General features: G+C 63.8%; 2 protein-coding genes across 4 annotated transcripts in view; both read left to right on the forward strand.

Annotated features, from left to right (window-relative positions):
• The window catches only part of KLHL22 (kelch like family member 22), a 36,248-nt gene extending 35,015 nt beyond the window's left edge, over positions 1 to 1,233 (forward strand). For all 3 annotated transcript variants that reach the window (XM_047760741.1, XM_047760739.1, XM_047760740.1), the window contains one exon: positions 341 to 1,233. In XM_047760741.1, the coding sequence (XP_047616697.1) occupies positions 341 to 706 (366 nt within the window). In that variant the 3' untranslated portion in view covers positions 707 to 1,233. The remainder of the gene's footprint in view (positions 1 to 340) is intronic.
• A 3,124-nt stretch (positions 1,234 to 4,357) lies between these two features.
• SCARF2 (scavenger receptor class F member 2) lies at positions 4,358 to 15,783 on the forward strand. The gene is made up of 11 exons (XM_047760737.1): positions 4,358 to 4,597; positions 9,347 to 9,405; positions 9,504 to 9,605; positions 9,793 to 10,312; positions 10,418 to 10,636; positions 10,774 to 10,902; positions 11,433 to 11,536; positions 11,609 to 11,726; positions 11,994 to 12,109; positions 13,171 to 13,323; positions 14,080 to 15,783. The coding sequence occupies exons 1-11, from the start codon at positions 4,425 to 4,427 to the stop codon at positions 14,991 to 14,993; spliced, it is 2,607 nt and encodes an 868-aa protein (XP_047616693.1). The 5' UTR covers positions 4,358 to 4,424; the 3' UTR covers positions 14,994 to 15,783.
• Positions 15,784 to 16,171: the final 388 nt, after the last annotated feature.

Here is a 16,171-nt window from a genome sequence, read left to right on the forward strand (position 1 = left end):
TTGATCGTTTTGCCATGTATTTGTTTACTGTGTGGAGTAACATTGAAGAGAATTTTGGTGTCATCCTTAGCCGGCACCCATTTTCTTACTTTATCCGCAACACTCTCCAGCCCGGGTGTTGGGTCCGAGTCTTCAGCCCTGGGGGTGGAGGGGAGTGAGCTGGCACCCCAAGGGGAAATACTGGCAGGCAAACTGGGAAGCACCCCCCATGCCTGGGGTGGGGAAGTCGGGGCTTGGCTTTGGCCTGGCCGGAGCCCTTCTTGCGGGGAGTTGCCCTCAGCTTCACAGGCATCCAGGGCTGGCCCGCAGGCGCCCAGCATTACTCCGGCTTGCCTTGCAGGTGGCCTGCTACAGCTGCACGACCGGGCAGTGGTCGTCGGTCTGCCCACTCCCGGCGGGGCATGGGGAGCCTGGCATCGCTGTGCTGGACAACAGGATCTACGTGCTGGGCGGCCGCTCGCACAACCGGGGCAGCCGCACGGGCTATGTGCACATCTACGATGTGGAGAAGGACTGCTGGGAGGAGGGACCCCAGCTGGACAACTCCATCTCAGGGCTGGCGGCCTGCGTGCTCACTCTGCCACGTTCCCTGCTCCTCGAGCCGCCCCGAGGGACCCCTGACCGCAGCCAGGCTGACCCTGACTTCGCCTCCGAGGTGATGAGTGTGTCTGACTGGGAAGAGTTCGACAACTCCAGCGAGGACTAGGGGCCTAGCTGTCGGGGGTTGGCAGCGGAACCGGGGCTGCGGCTCCCTCGCCCTGCCTTACCCAGCTTTTGTACCTGCCCTGGCAGGTGGGTGGTGGTCTCTCAGCTCTGCAGGTCTGGCTGTGGATCACCCTGAGGTGGGAAGTCTTTGAGACGGGAGATCCGCAGCCTTTGAGGGAATCCCCAGGCCCTCCCCTCCTTCAGCTGGGACAGGATGCATCCACCGGCCATCCTGGCCTCCCTGCTCCCTGCTTCTGGTCCCTTCTGGTTTGAGAAGGTGCCTCTCTCCCAAGGGACCTGAGGGCTGACATCCAGCGAGGGGCCGAGGCACATCTTGCCCCTTCCATGGGCAGGGAGGAGCGGGAGAGCCCATCACTTGTGTAGCCGCTGAGGGCCCGAGGGTCTGTGCTCCCAGGGGCCCAGGGGAGCAAAGATGGGGCACTGGCCTGAGGCCAGTTCTAGTGATGAAAAGATGAGCTGGGCTTTTCTGATTCCATGTCGTCAATAAATGAAATAAATCATCTTCCACAAGGTCTGCATTGTTTTCCTTTGGCCCCGGCCTCGCTTCCTTTTGTAGCCTGTCCAGGGCTGCAGCCCAGATCGGAGCCACTGGGTGGTGGTGGGAGTCTGAGAGTCCACCCCCAGGCTAGAAGGGTGTCACCACAGCACCTGCCCCAATCTGATGACAAGTGGTTGTCTTCCTGCTTGAGCATCTTCCCTGATGAGGCCTCAACTTCTCTCTGGCCCCAGGTGGCCATCTTAGTCCCAAGGGAAGCCTGGCATCTGGGGGTGCGGGGAAGACACTGCATCATGAGAACCCTGCCCAGGCCTGGGCCTGCCCCCCCCCCACTCCCTGTCTAAGGAGGCGGGGAGGGGGAACAGCATTCCTACAATTCCTACAGGTGGGATCCCATGCTTCCACCCTCTCCCACCAAGTCCTCCTACCTTGCAGGCCCCCAGGCCCAAGATGGAGTGCAGGGATGAAGCCCCAGGGCTCTCCTCTCTGGGAGGCTCCATCTTCTCTTCTCTGCCCTGCTTCGCCCAGTGCCTGCTCCTGGTGCCTGGTCATGGAAGGGGGCAGAGGGGCAGTGTGCGCCCCTCGGGAGGAGGAAGGAAGGGCACACAGGCACCACTCTGGACTCCTGTAGTGTAGGGTTTGAGGCGGTCATCAGGTGATTGCTGCCTCGGGGTCCAGGTACCCTATTCCCTAATCCCACGGGACTTCATGCACTTATACTTCAAGTGCAACCCAGGGTTGACCCTGGTGGTCCTTCCAATGGGACAGGATGGCCACTTCTCGAGTGTCATTCTGCTTCCAAGGGTGAGATGCAAGGATGCGAGCCCGGAGTAGGGACCCAGCACTTCCTGTCTCTGCCACCACCCTGCAGGCCAGGGTAGTAGTTCCTGAGGTCCCCAGAGGTTCCTGGGGAGGAGGAGGACCAAATATGTCTACCTCCTCCATCCCCAGTGTGTCTGAGCTTGCTGGTGCCATCTCCCCCAAGTCACAGCTTTGCAAGAGACCCCTGGTCTGCAGGGGAGGAGGGGAGGGTCTGTGAGGCCCCACAGAGCATGGGGTAGGGTAGACATGAGCCCAGAAGGGGCCGAGTAGCACCTGGCCCTGCCTCTGTCCAGCCTAGCATTTACCCACCACAAGCAGCTCCTGCCCTGGGCCTGGGCAGTAGGCTCACCGGCATGGCAGGCTCTCAGGCCCTGGCACTCAACCTTCCCTCATGGCTCAGCCCTCTGCAAAGTCCTCCTCCTGGAAACCATCCTGGCTAGAACTGGTTAACCCAGGCTCCTGGCTCCCACAGTTTGCCTGCGTGCTGGTCAGTTGTGTGGGTGCCCATGAAACCACAGCCTCCTCATCCTGGTGTTCACCTGACACCAGGCCAGGGATGTGGACTTGGGCCTGCCCCTCAACACCTGAACTTGCCAGCAAGTGGGGGTCAGCTGTGATGGGGCAGGTGCAGGACTCTGGGTCTGAGATGAGGCTAGAGACAATACTGTCCTGTGGGCGGTGGGAGCAGCCAGACATAGGTGGCTCACAGATGGGGCTGGGTAGAGATGCAGCATCAGGAAGTCCTGGTGGTGCCCCTTCAAAAAGCTGGGAATTTGGGGTGGGAGGCAGCTGGTGGGAGGAGGTGATGGGGTTTGTGCATGAACCGGCCAGCTGAGGCGAGTGCTTCTCAAGCAGGCAGCTGGGTGGACAGTGCAGCCACATGGACCTCTGCTGGCTTCTGTTGTGGCAGCCAATGGGGGTTCTGTGGGAGGGGCCCCTACATAGGGAAGGGCACTGCTGAGATCAGGGCCATGCCCAGACGGAACTGCCCAGAAGTGCTTGGCCTGTTTACTTGTCCCACGGAAGTGTTTGCATTCATGACCACATGGGTGCAGCTTCTCCGGCCACCTTCCTCAACTGCTGCCTCCCTCCTGGACCAGCATGGCTCAGAGAGGGGGCCTAATGGTGGAAGGCCCCTACCCTGCTCCTCCCCAGCCCACCTTCTTCCAGCCTGGTGGTGCCCACAGCCTTGGACCTTTTAGTGGCCCTTATTCCACCCTCCCAGATGGGCTGTCCAGGTACCTGAGGCAGGACACCACCGTCCCCTCAGGGGTCTGCATGCAGCCTGCTCCCTGGGGGAAGGCAGGTGCCCCTCCTTGCCCAGGCCCTTCCACCAACTCTCAAGTCCCCAGAAGCCCAGCTCATCACTGCTAGGACTCAGCTGCTAGCTTTCTGTTCCATCCCATGGCTTACCTGCCCTCCCTGCTTCCCCTCTGCTTCCTGGCCTGGGGTTCCTTCTCCTCCCTGTCCCCTTCTCTGCTGCCCCTGCTCTGCTCTGTGCTGCCGCCCACCCTCCTGATGTAGTAGTGCCCATGCTTCCAGCCCTGACTCCACCTTCTGGACTTTTCCTTTGGTGACCTCCTGAAACCGAGGGAATCCCTCTCAGGTCCCCAGCCCTTCTCCACACCTTGACAAGAGCTGTAGGGTCTCAGTCCCAGGGCGGTCCTGCCACTTCCATTAGTCTCCCTGACCTGCCTTTACCTCCACTTTCTCTTGTCGGAGCCCACGGGGGTGCCATTCTCTCCAGTCCGTCCCTATGCTCCCCAACCTCCTGCTCAGGCTTCTGGTCCAGACCGAGTCTACCCATAGGCCTCGAGCATCCGGCCCGCCGTAGCTTGCAGGCTTTGATTGCACTGATGGCACAGCCGGGTACTAGGCAGGCCTCTGGGGGGGTGCGGGTGGGCAGAGGCCGGCTTGCGGCCTTGACCTGGCCGTTCTGAGGCGCTGCTGGCGGGGGCGCCGAGGGGGCTTCAGTGCGTCGCGCCTCGTCCCCACCCCCTTCCCGTCCCCGGCCTGGCCTCGCAGGGAGCGCGCAGGGGCCGCTTCTGGGGTGGGTGTCTGGGGAGGGGAGGGACACGAGCGGCGGTCGGGGATTCCCCGGGCGGGCCCCTTCCAAGTTTGCCCCCAAGTTTGCGCGCGGCCGCGTGGGGGCGGGGGCCGCGCGGAGGGGTGGCGGCGCGGCCGGAGGGTGGGGTCTGGCGCGCGGGGCGGGCGCTGCCGCCTGGCCGGCCGCGGCTGGCCCGGGATCAGGGAGCCGATGTGGAATTTCCTGCCCGGCCCGGCGCCCCTCCTGCCGCCCCCCGCCCGGCCGCGCACTCCGCTTCCGGCCGCTCTCGCTTTCGGCCGCACCCGCGCCCGCCCCGCGCCTGCCCCGCGCCGCATGGAGGGCGCAGGGCCCCGGGGGGCCGGGCCGGCGCGGCGCCGGGGAGCCGGGGGGCCGCCGCCGCGGTTGCTGCCGCCGCCACCGCTGCTACTGCTGCTCTGGCTGTTGCCCGGCCCCGCGGCGCCCCAGGAGCTGAGCCCGCGCGGCCGAAACGTGTGCCGAGCGCCCGGGTAGGAGCCGGCCGGGCTGGGGAAGGGAGCCGAAGGGGACGCCCGGGACCGGGGGGAGGGGGCGCCTGGGACCTCTCTGCGCCAAACGCGCGGGCCTCTCTGGCGGGCCTCGCCGACACCGGCTCCGCTCCAGGCCGAGCTAGGGCGCCGGGCCACGACGGTGCGTCCGAGGATACACCGGACGAGGAGACAGCGAAGGGAAAGCGGAGGGCTGTGGGCGCTCGGAGGGCTGACACAGGGTGTCCCAGATTTTAGACCCAGAAAAAGGGACCCTTGGGCCGGGCAGTGAAGGCCATAAGTCAGGAAGGGCATTTCAAGCCCATGGCATGGCATGGCATGCTCAGGAGCCCAGGCACACGAGTGTGGCTAGAGCCAGGATGAAGGGACGGTGAGGGTCCAGGGGAGATGGAGCGGCGCTCCTGAAAGAAGGGAGCCGAGGAGGACTTGAGGCAGGCGAGACTCGGAAGGACAGAACAGTCTTAGGAAGAGCGGGCTCGGGTGGGAGGAAGGTAGTAACGGAGGTGGGCATCGAGAAGGCTGCGCTCAGAGTGGACCAGAAGCAGGGATCGAAAAGACAATGCCCTGCGCCGGCGCCGGCATCGGGAGGATGTGGACCTCCCGGGTAGGAATACCAGGTGTGGGAGGGGCGGCGCCGAGGTGAGGCGCCCCAAGGAGCGGACTGGGGAAGCGTGTGGGACAGGAGGGGACAGGCCTTGCCTGAGGGCGGCAGGCCCAGGACTCTGCGCAGAGGGCGAAGAGCACAGGCCAAGACCCAGGAGTGGACGCAGGGATCGGAGGACTTGGTGGGCCCGTTAAGAGGCCATTTCGAGGTCAAGGGCATCTCCACGCGGGGGCAAGAAGCCGGTGTGTGGGGGTGCCTTGACCTGTGCCGGGGGCGCCGGGTGGACAGGAAGCTGGAGGGGCAGCCACCGGCTCCCAGCGGGTGTAGTAGGGACGCCCTGGGCCGCAGAGCCCGGGGGGCCGCGTCCGGGGGCAGGGCGGTCGCCGCAGACAAGGGGCTGTGAGGGGCCGCGCGGGGTTTCCAAGCTCGGATCCCGAGGCGCGCAGACCCCTCCCCGCTGCGAGCCCCGCCTCCGGGCGGGGGCCGGCCTGGCCCGCCATCTGCTTCACATCGACGCCGCCGCCGCCTCCCGGGCCTCCCGGGCCTCCCCGGCCCCAGGAATGCAGTGGCGGAGGCGGGCGGGGCTGCCTGGAGAGGGGGAGGGCACGATCGCCAGCGGCCCTGTCCTACCGCCTAGGCCCCTCCTTCCCTGTGGGGGTCCGTGCTGGGGGATCCGATGGCAGCCTGGAGCTGTCGGGAGCCTGCTCCCACTCCCCCTCTCCGGAGACCTCCCCATGAGGCGGCCTGTTCCCGTAGCCTGGAGTCTGGGCAGGGTTTCCGATGCTGGTGTCACCTTTCCCCATCTGAGTAGCCTTGGGCAAGTGGCTTAACCTCTCTGAGCCTGTCTCCACCTCTGTCAACTGAGGTTGGTGTTGGTACCCACCTCATGCGGGAGAGGGTGGATGGATGATTGTGACCCTGGGTGGAGCTGGTTAATGGTCATCTCTTTCATTACCTTCCCAAGGCTGGGCCTTGTAAGGCTCACACTCGACCTTCCCTTCGCCCCTGTGGCAGGAGGACCAGGGAGGGAAGCCTGCTCTCAGTAAAATCCCACCACATTACTATGTGCAGGACCGTGGCTGGTGAGGGGTACAGCTGTCTGTGTGGAGGAGACTTTACAGCAAGTCATCTGACATGGAGCAAGGAAGGGCTGGGGAGCTTTGCAGCTGGGTGTGCTGTTTCCTTTAGGGTGACTGGGGGAGACCCAAGGAGAGGTGATGAATGAGAGAGGCCGGTGGGAGAGAAGGCAGAGCCCTGTAGTGTCCATGGTGAGGCTCTGAGTGCAGAGGGCCTGGGGGCTGGGCAGAGCTGGGCCGGAAGGTGGAGCAGAGGCCAGGGTGAGGGTGGGTGGGTGGCAGGATGCCTGGTGAGGACTAGGGCTTTTTATCTGAGGGCCCCTGAGAACCCCTGGGGGCTTTGCACAGAGAAGGGTGGGACCTGACCTGGGTTGACTGCCAGGTGGCAGATGGACTGGGAACAGGAGGGCAGAAGGTGGGATCCTTGAGGTGGAGGGGGGTGGCTCTCACCAGTCTGGGGCAGGGCTGGGTGGGGCTGGGGAGAAGTGGCCGGTCCCATCCCAGATCCAGTTTGGAAAGTGGAGCCGGCCGTGTTTCTGGATGGATCTGCTCTGTGAGAGAGCCTGGAAGGATGGGCCTTGCCCTGAGATGGGAAGACTCAGGGTGGGAGGAGGCTGGTGGGGAGGAGGGGCCCCCTCCAGTTCTTCCCAAGGGACCTAGAGTGGACTGTTGGGGGGGGGGTGCAGAAACCAGAGAAGGGATGTCCAGAGGCACAGACACAGAGTCCCAGGGGCTGTGGTGACAGAGGAGCCTCCTGGCTGGACTGGGGAGAAAACAGACAGCGGTGGGCACAGTGAGCAGGCAGGGATCTTGGGGAGATTTGCCCTGGTGGCTTGGGTGGGTTCAAGATCACTCATGGTTAAATCACCACAGCTTCATTTGCAGTAACTGTGATCTATGGAGGGATGTCTGCTGCACAGTCTGCTTACTGAGGGGCCTGGGCCTGGCTGTGGATTGGCTCCCCAGGTCTCGCCCAAGTATAGGAACTGTCCCAGCACCCGGCCACCTTTTTCTTCATCTCAGTTTCATAAGATCTAGGAGAAGGGGCTCACCAGCCTGGCCTTGTCTGCCAGCTGTCCCAGAAGGAAAGTTCCCACAGACTCGTCCTTCTATTCTTGGTGAACCCACATGGGCTCTGTCCTGCCGGGGTGGGTGGTGGGAAAATTAGGCCTATTGAATGGAGCCTGGGTGCTGGCCATGCCAGGGGACCAGGTGAGCTCCAGGGCCTTCCAGGCGCCTTTTCAGCCTTGGCAGAACTCTTAGCTTATGCCAAATGCTGGGCACAGCTTGGCTCTCTTAATCCTCCTGCCAAACCTATGGGTCCTATTCTGCAGATAAAGAGGCAGGGGCTCAGAGAAGTTAAACTCTGTGCCTAAGGTCACACATCAAGTGGCAGACCCAGGCATCAAATCTAGCTTAGTGTGGCCCAGGCCGGCCAGGATAGAAGGTTGTCAGTGCTCTCAGGCCATCCCAGCTGGCCCTCTGGTGAGACTGCCCACAGGAGGGATGGCCAGAGGTCTCCATCAAGAGACACGGGTTCAGTCAGGCAGAAGAGGCAGGAGGGTGATGGGGTCTTGGACCTGGGTCTCCCTAAAGATGGGCACCTCAGAGCCCCAGGGCAGGCTAGGAGTGTGGAGATAATGGGGGCCAGGAAAACAAGGACTGCTCCGTGTTCCCATCTCTGGTTTCATTTTATTTGTGGAAAATTAGCTGGCCCACTCCTTGAAGTTCAGAGTCTTTTTTTTTTTTTTTTAAATTTTCCCACTGTACAGCAAGGGGGTGAAGTTCAGAGTCTTAATGGGTCCTTTTCTCCAGGTCCCATATCTTTGGCCGGAAGGAGAAAAGTCCTTTCCAGGAGAGAGGGCTCCCCTAGGGCTCTGGGGCCCCATCCATGGTGTGGCAGGAAGGTTGGGAGGGCATCTTCTACATGATATGGGGCAGCTGCAGTCTTCCTCAGGACGTCCCATCCCAGTAGGGACCACAGGCCTCCTCCCACCTCCACATCCCTGTTCTGTAGAGTCACATGCTTTGAAGAACCTTCTCCCCGGTGGCTGTGTGCTTGTGGCTGAAGTTCTAGGTCTGCTGGGACCCTGCACACCTGCAGCCTGAATGAATGTCTGTTCCTTCTCAGCCTCCTTTGTGCTGCAGCCTGGGCACAACCCCCCTCCAAATGCTGGGCACAGCTTGGCTCTCATGGCCCTCGCCAGTGGCCCTCACCAGTGGCCCTGGCTTCACTTGGGCAGGGCAGGCAAATCTTGGTCCCTACACACCCTGTCAGCCTGGGGCATGGGAGGCTGCACCACCCAATATGGGACAGTTATCAAGTTTTTGCCTCCTACTGAGGTAACATCGTATATCTTGTAAAGCCAAATAAAATTTGACAAGGTTCTATAACAGTATAAATAGACGTTCTAATATTGCCTTCCTCCGGCTCTAGTCTCACCCTGGACTCCCTGGGTGTGCCCTGCCCTTCCCAAGGGGACACTCCTCCGTGTCCAAACCCCCTCGTTCACAGGCTGCCCATTCGCCTTGGTGCTTGGTTCCAACCAAGAATCCAGATGTGTCCACCCACACAGCCAGTCCTGGCGATGTCCAGGTCATGTCATATCTGGATCCCTGACACTATCTGGCCAGGCCCCCACCCCCAGGGATGGCCTAGACCTCCGGCATGAGCAAGTCCTGGAGGCTTAGGGACCTTTGCCCCACCCCCACCTCACTGCTGCCCCTCCTGGGACACTTGGGGTCTTTTCTCAGGCCTAGTGGATGGGGGAGGAAGGTACAGAGGTGTTGGAGGGATCAGGAGTGGCAGGACCCCATGTAGATAGAGGGAACTGGGAAGTTCTTGGAGGTAATCTGCCCTCTGCGGCCTCCTGGTGTCGGCTTTCCAGGAATTTGTGGCTTATTGACTTCCAGTCTCCCGAACCCACAACAGTGCCAGACACACAGCAGGGCCTTGATAACCACCTCCCTAGGGCCAGGTGGAGGTTGCTGGGGGTCTAGCGAGTACTAGGATTGGAGCTTGGGGCTCAGACGCCCTCTCTTTGCCTGCAGCTCCCAGGAGCTCACCTGCTGCATCGGCTGGAGGCAGCAGGGGGACGAGTGTGGGATCGGTGAGTGGGCTCACCTGGGCAAGGGGTTGGGGGGCAGGATGAGGAGGGGATAGCGTGAGGGCAGGACTCGCTGCAGCTCAGGCCTCTCTCGTTCGCAGCGGTGTGCGAAGGCAACTCCACGTGCTCGGAGAACGAGGTGTGCGTGCGGCCGGGCGAGTGCCGCTGCCGCCATGGCTACTTCGGGGCCAACTGCGACACCAGTGAGCGTGGATCCAGGCTAGAGCTGGGCATTGGGGCGGGATCCCATGGATGGGCGGTGCCTTGGGGTGGGCGGGGTCTCATCCGGGAGTAGGATCCGGCTGGGAGGCGGGGCGCCGGCAGGTTCAGGCTGGGTCCCCTCCCCCTCGCGAGTCCCTGGGTCTCCCACCCTCTCTGCTCGCCCTGCAGAGTGCCCGCGCCAGTTCTGGGGTCCCGACTGCAAGGAGCTGTGTGTTTGCCACCCGCACGGGCAGTGCGAGGACGTGACGGGCCAGTGTACGTGTCACGCGCGGCGCTGGGGCGCACGCTGCGAGCATGCGTGCCAGTGCCAGCACGGCGCGTGCCATCCGCGGAGCGGCGCGTGTCGCTGCGAGCCTGGCTGGTGGGGCGCGCAGTGCGCCAGCGCGTGCTACTGCAGTGCCACGTCGCGCTGCGACCCACAGACGGGCGCGTGCCTGTGCCACTCAGGCTGGTGGGGCCGCAGCTGCAACAATCAGTGCGCCTGCAACTCGTCGCCGTGCGAGCAACAAAGCGGCCGCTGCCAGTGCCGCGAGCGCACGTTCGGCGCGCGCTGCGAGCGCTATTGCCAGTGCTTCCGTGGCCGCTGCCACCCGGTGGACGGCACGTGCTCGTGTGAGCCCGGCTACCGGGGCAAGTACTGCCGCGAGCCGTGCCCTGCTGGCTTCTACGGCCTGGGCTGCCGCCGCCGGTAAGCGCGGGGCCCAGCCGGTGAGGGGGAAGAGGACGGCCAGGCGGCCTACGGGATTGGGGTGAGGCAACCAGGTCCCCGACCTGTCTCTCGCCCCTTCTCCAGATGCGGTCAGTGTAAGGGCCAGCAGCCATGCACGGTGGCGGAGGGCCGCTGCCTGACTTGCGAGCCCGGCTGGAACGGCACCAAATGCGACCAGCCGTGCTCCACTGGCTTCTACGGCGAAGGCTGCGGCCATCGCTGCCCGCCGTGTCGCGACGGACACTCCTGCAACCACGTCACTGGCAAGTGCACGCGCTGCAACGCGGGCTGGATCGGTGACCGGTGAGCAACTCGTATGCATATCGGCTCCAGCCACGCAGCCCCCAGCCGGCCTTTCCCAATTGCCCTCTACGGAGGGCTCTGTGGGGTTTGGGTTCCTTTGCCCTGTTTCCGCTGACGCCCCCTCCCCGCGTTCCAAGGTGTGAGACCAAGTGCAGCAATGGCACTTACGGCGAGGACTGCGCGTTCGTGTGCGCTGACTGTGGCAGCGGCCACTGCGACTTCCAGTCGGGACGTTGTCTGTGCAGCCCGGGCGTCCACGGGCCCCAGTGAGTCCCTGGGGACCCAAGGGATTTGAGGGGACTGTATTTGACTCGGGGCTCCAGCCAGACCCCAGGTGCTGCTGCATTGGCTGACTGGGAGAGACCTAGGCTTGGCCGCTCAGCCTTGGCCCCCATACTTCAGCTCTTTGGGAAAGTTTCCTGCCCTAGGCTGGAGCTGGCGCTCCAGCGGGATCTGGTAACCAGGTCAGCCTCTTGTCAGTGGGCTCCTGAGGACTGCAGGGCCGATGTGACCTCTAGCTGATGTGGAGTGAGTAGGGACCTCCACCTACAGCCAAGGGTCTAGTCTGGTAGCCCCTCTTTCCCCAACACAAGAGTAAGACCCAGAAAAATGCACATATTCGTTTCCAAAACATTGAGTGCCCAGGGTGTACTGAAGGTGGGGGTGAACTGCAGTCTCTAGAGACTGGAGCCAGAGAGAGAACCCCAGGCCGGGGCTTGTTTGCTGGGGGCGAGGCTGGAGGCGTCACCGAGGGCTGCACGGGATTCCCATACCCTTTTATCTCGCACCCCCGCAGCTGTAACCTGACATGCCCACCGGGACTCCACGGCGTGGACTGCGCCCAGGCCTGCAGCTGCCACGAGGACTCTTGCGACCCGGTCACCGGTGCCTGCCGCCTCGGTGAGTGGGAAGGGGCGACTCGGCGGGATCGCGGGAGCTGCTGGCACCGCGCTGACCCTGTGCCTCCAACAGAGACCAACCAGCGCAAGGGCGTGATGGGTGCAGGCGCGCTGCTCGCCCTGCTCCTCGGCCTGCTGCTTTCGCTGCTCGGCTGCTGCTGCGCCTGCCGCGGCAAGGACCCGGCGCGCGGGTAAGGCTTCGCGGTCCCGCCCTCTCCCGGTTCCCGAGGCGTGGGGTCTGCTGAGCAGTGCGCGGTTCCCCGGCCCCGCCCCCGGGTGGCCCCGCCCTTCGTTAGCTCAGGCCCCGCCCTCCCTGAAGTTAGGCTCCCCGCCAGGCTCCTCTGGCCGTAGGTCCCGCCCCTCTGCTCAGGCCCCGCCCCGAGGTGCGGCTCCGCGGGCTCGCCCCGCCCCCTGGCCCGGCAGCCCACGCCCCTTGGCTCAGGACATCGCCCCCGCAGGGAGCTCACGCTTGGGAGAAAGAAGGCGCCGCAGCGCCTGTGCGGGCGCTTCAGCCGCATCAGCATGAAGTTGCCCCGGATCCCGCTCCGCAGGCAGAAGCTGCCCAAAGTCGTAGGTAAGGATGACAGCGGGGAGGCTTTTGGGAAATGGGTGTGACAGGGTTCGGGTGGGAACTGCGAGGATTTGTATGTCGACTTGGGGGACCTGAAAGAACGAGGGAATGGGGATGTCAGGGAACCTATGGAGGAAGAAGGAGTCCTAGGTGTGCAGGCAGGTGTGGGCCCTGTCTCGGTGAGTGTGAGCAGTTGCGTCGGGGGTGGGGGTTGTCTGTGTGGGCATCCATGGCGGGCGGCCCCTCAGTCTCTGGGAGGGAGTACACTATTAGTCCTAGTGGGGGCTGGGGGTGGACCGGGCACCTGTGCATGGGAATGCCTGCCGCAAGAAGACCTGCCCCTGCCCGGACTGTGGCTGTACACTGGGTCTCTCCTGGAAGAGAGGAAGGCTGGTCCCTCAGCCCCCACCCTACCTCAGGATAGGGCATGGACAGTGCTTCTCTGTGCCTTTCTGTACTCACACACCACACGAGGTGGGCTCTCTCTGCATCTTTCCCACTTGTTTCCAAAGCTGAGGGGGGGTGGGGAAATGAAGATGGAGACAGCTGAGGAAACTTCTGGGTCCTTTGGGCAGAGCAGAATCTGTGTTCACAGCTGTAGGGGCTGGACTCCACCTCCTGTTTGTGAGAGGGGGACAGCCAGCCAGCCTCTGGGTTTCCCCATTGTGGGTCTACATCTGTGGAGGTCATACCTGGGGTGCAGCTTGCTCAAATGGGTCAAGCCAAAGGATGGCCTCACCACTGCATAAAAAATGATTCAAGGCAGGGACTTAAGCATGCTTGGAGGCCCTGCAACCTCTCCTAGCTAGGCGTTGTTTTCCTTCCCAACCTTGGTCAGCTCCCTGGCCGCACATACCAGCTTACACTTTTGAGTACCCTGTTCCCTCTCTTTCTCTTTATCGGGTTCACCTCTGCCCATTCTCCTGTGCTGACCTGGTGTCACTCTGCCTGCTGAATAGCCTGTCTCATCCACCATCTTAGGGTAGGGCTGGTTTAGGTCACTCCATCATTTGTAGCAGAAGGGCTGCTGGGCCCCTGGCAGCTGTGCCTCCCTCCTTCCCCAGTGGCCCATCACGACCTGGATAACACACTCAACTGCAGCTTCCTGGAGCCACCCTCCGGGCTGGAGCAGCCCTCGCCATCATGGTCCTCCCGGGCCTCCTTTTCCTCCTTTGACACCACGGATGAAGGCCCTGTGTACTGCGTTCCCCATGAGGGTGAGTACCCCTCTGCTTGGGCCTTGCTCCTGTCCAGGGAAAGGCTCCAGCTGAACTATCTCTGTGCTCTGAGGGCCAGGCAGCATTGGGAGGAAGAGCTGGTGACACTGTTCTTGGGGAGTGGACTCGTGGCTGAGGCTGCAGAACAGACTTCTGTGCTGCCCAGCACCAGACTGTGGCAGGGTCTGGGGAAGAAGCCAACAGCCCAGGTTCACTTCTTGGGAGACTGGGCAGAGAGGAGGTTCTGGGCCCAGGGAGGAAGTGGCAGAGGAGACAGGAAATGGGGGTCTTCAGGATGTGGGGGAGCACTTGCACCTAAAGACTTGGCTCACAGATCTCAGGACAGAGCCTGCCTGGCTGGGCTTCTGGCCTCACTCCTCCCCTGACCATCCTGGGGGAGCTTGGGCAGGTGACTTCCTTGGAGCCTTAGAAAGCCTTTCTCTTAAAGAAGGATGCTGGATGGAAGGTCAAATCTGGTGATGGTGGCCTCCCAGGCCAGGGATGTGCTGGGGCAGGGGTGAGAGGCCAAGCAGAGATTGGGGTTCCAGCCCAGGAATCATGCCCCTCCACCCCAGCCCTAGGCTTTGGGGCTCTGAGCTAAGTTGTGGTTAGTGCAGTGAATGTGCCAGGTCTGTCTGGATGCCAGGGCGACTGGGTGCCAGCTGGGGCGGGGAGGAGGAAGCGAGGGTTTGCTCCTGGAGGCGGGAGGGTCCAGCTCTTTCTAGAGGCGGTGACCGCCTGCTCTTCCCTTGTCAGAGGCGGCAACGGAGAGCCGGGACGCAGAGGCCCCCACCGCCCCTGCCTCCGCTGAGACGCTGGCGCAGTCCCCTGCGCCGGTGGCCACGCCGGCGCCCGCGGAGGAGGCGACGCCCCTCCCTGCGTCCTCCGACAGTGAGCGGTCGGCGTCAAGCGGGGACGGGCCGGGAGGGGCGCTGTATGCGCGCGTGGCCCGGCGCGAGGCCCGGCCGGCCCGGGTCCTGGGCGAGGCCCGAGGCTTGTCGCTTTCGCCATCGCCCGAGCGCAGGAAGCCGCCGCCACCCGACCCCGCCACCAAGCCCAAGGTGTCCTGGATCCATGGCAAGCACGGCGCCGCCGCCGCGGCCCGTGCGCCCTCGCCGCTCCCCGCGGGCCCCGAGGCTGCGCCCAGCCCCAGCAAGAGAAAACGGACGCCCAGCGACACATCGGCGCGGCCAGAGGAGCCCGGCAGCCCCAGGGCCCGCGACCCGACGCCGCGGCACCCGGGGCTGGCTGAGGAGGGGCCGGCCCTCGCCTCGCCCTCGCCGCCCCGGGCTCGGGCACGGGGCCGCGGCCCCGGCCTCCCAGAGCCAACGGACGCTGGCGGTCCCCCGCGCAGCGCGCCCGAGGCCGCCTCCATGCTGGCCGCCGAGCTACGTGACAAGACTCGCAGCCTAGGCCGCGCCGAGGGGGCCTTAGGCACGCAGGGCCCCCGGGAGAAGCCCGCGCCGCCGCAAAAGGCCAAGCGCTCGGTGCCTCCTGCCTCGCCGGCGCGCGCGCCCCCTGCTCCTGAGGCCCCAGGGCCGGAGAAGGCGGCGGCTGGCGTTCCTGGAACCGATACCCCTCGAAAGAAGACCCCCATCCAGAAGCCGCCGCGCAAGAAGAGCCGGGAGGTGGTGGGCGAGCCAGGCCGGGCAGGCGCACCCACCCTGTAGTAGGGCTGCCCGGCCGTGCCTGCAGCTTCCCTGGCTTAGCAGCGCTGCTTGCCACCCCGCGTCCCGCGCCACCCAGCGTCTCCCGCCGGGGCTCAGCCCGGAGCGCCTGGCGGGAGCCTGCGTTCTCACTGGCGCAGGCTCAGGGGCCCTCCCAAATGGGGCCCTGTGTTCGGGCAGGAAGCCCCATTCCAGTGGCCAAGGCCTGACAGACGCTTCGCTGGCCCCTCCCTTCCCATGGCCTAGCTGCGGAGGGCTCGCACCAGCCCGGGTCTCAAAGGCTAAGGACCTGAGGGTTCTGCCTAGAAAACAGCTCTTACTGGCCCAGAGTGCCTTGGCTGGGGCCACCTTCTCTTGGCTGAGGCCAGAAGCACTTCCACCCTGGCTGCCTCTTACTGGCCAGGGCCTGGCGCCTCTGGCTGGAGGCTTCCTTCCACCACCCTAGCCAGAGGCTGCTTCCACAGCTGAGCTCCAGGGCATCTGGTTGACCAGATCCTGGGGAGGAGGGCTGGTCTCTGCTCCTCAGGGGGTTTGGCTGTCCCCCTCCTTCCCCCAACATGCTCTCCCAGCCCCAGCCTCCCCAGCCCTGACCCCTCAGCTGTCGAGCTGGTTTTGATGGCCTCCCACCACCCCACACGCCTGGGAATCCTAGGGGCGACTCCAGTGGCCTGAGGAGACATATTTATAGGCCCCCGGCAGGGCTGCTCCCACCCCATCCGGGCGCCCCAGGATGGGCTTCTCCCGGCCGGGGCTTGGCCAAAGCTTACTTAATAAAGTGCCTTTCCCCACTGTGCTCTGACTGCTTCCTGTCTGTTGGGTTTCTGATAGGATGTCCCCCAAAAGAAATTGTATGTTACTTCTTTGAGCCTGAACTCACACCCCCACAACTCCATGACTGAAGTGGAGCTTGGAAGCCCAGTTATGGGTCTCCCAGTACCACATTGGAAGTGGGTCACAACCATCTGCCTATCCTTCACTTGTTTATCAATTTTCTTGGGCGCCCGCCCTGGGCTGCCCCATCCTGGACTGGCAGCCTGGGACTGGCAGGGTGGGCAGGAACAGATAGGGTGGCGCCCTGGGCTGCGTGGGACCGCTTCTGACCTGTGCTTCCCCCGCTGGCCATTGCTGTTCCACTTGGGGCCCCAAGTTGTTTGGTGTGGCTGGGGCAGGTCAGAGGCTGA

This window comes from Phacochoerus africanus, chromosome 15 (assembly GCF_016906955.1).
Source record: "Phacochoerus africanus isolate WHEZ1 chromosome 15, ROS_Pafr_v1, whole genome shotgun sequence".
Lineage (NCBI taxonomy): Eukaryota > Metazoa > Chordata > Mammalia > Artiodactyla > Suidae > Phacochoerus > Phacochoerus africanus.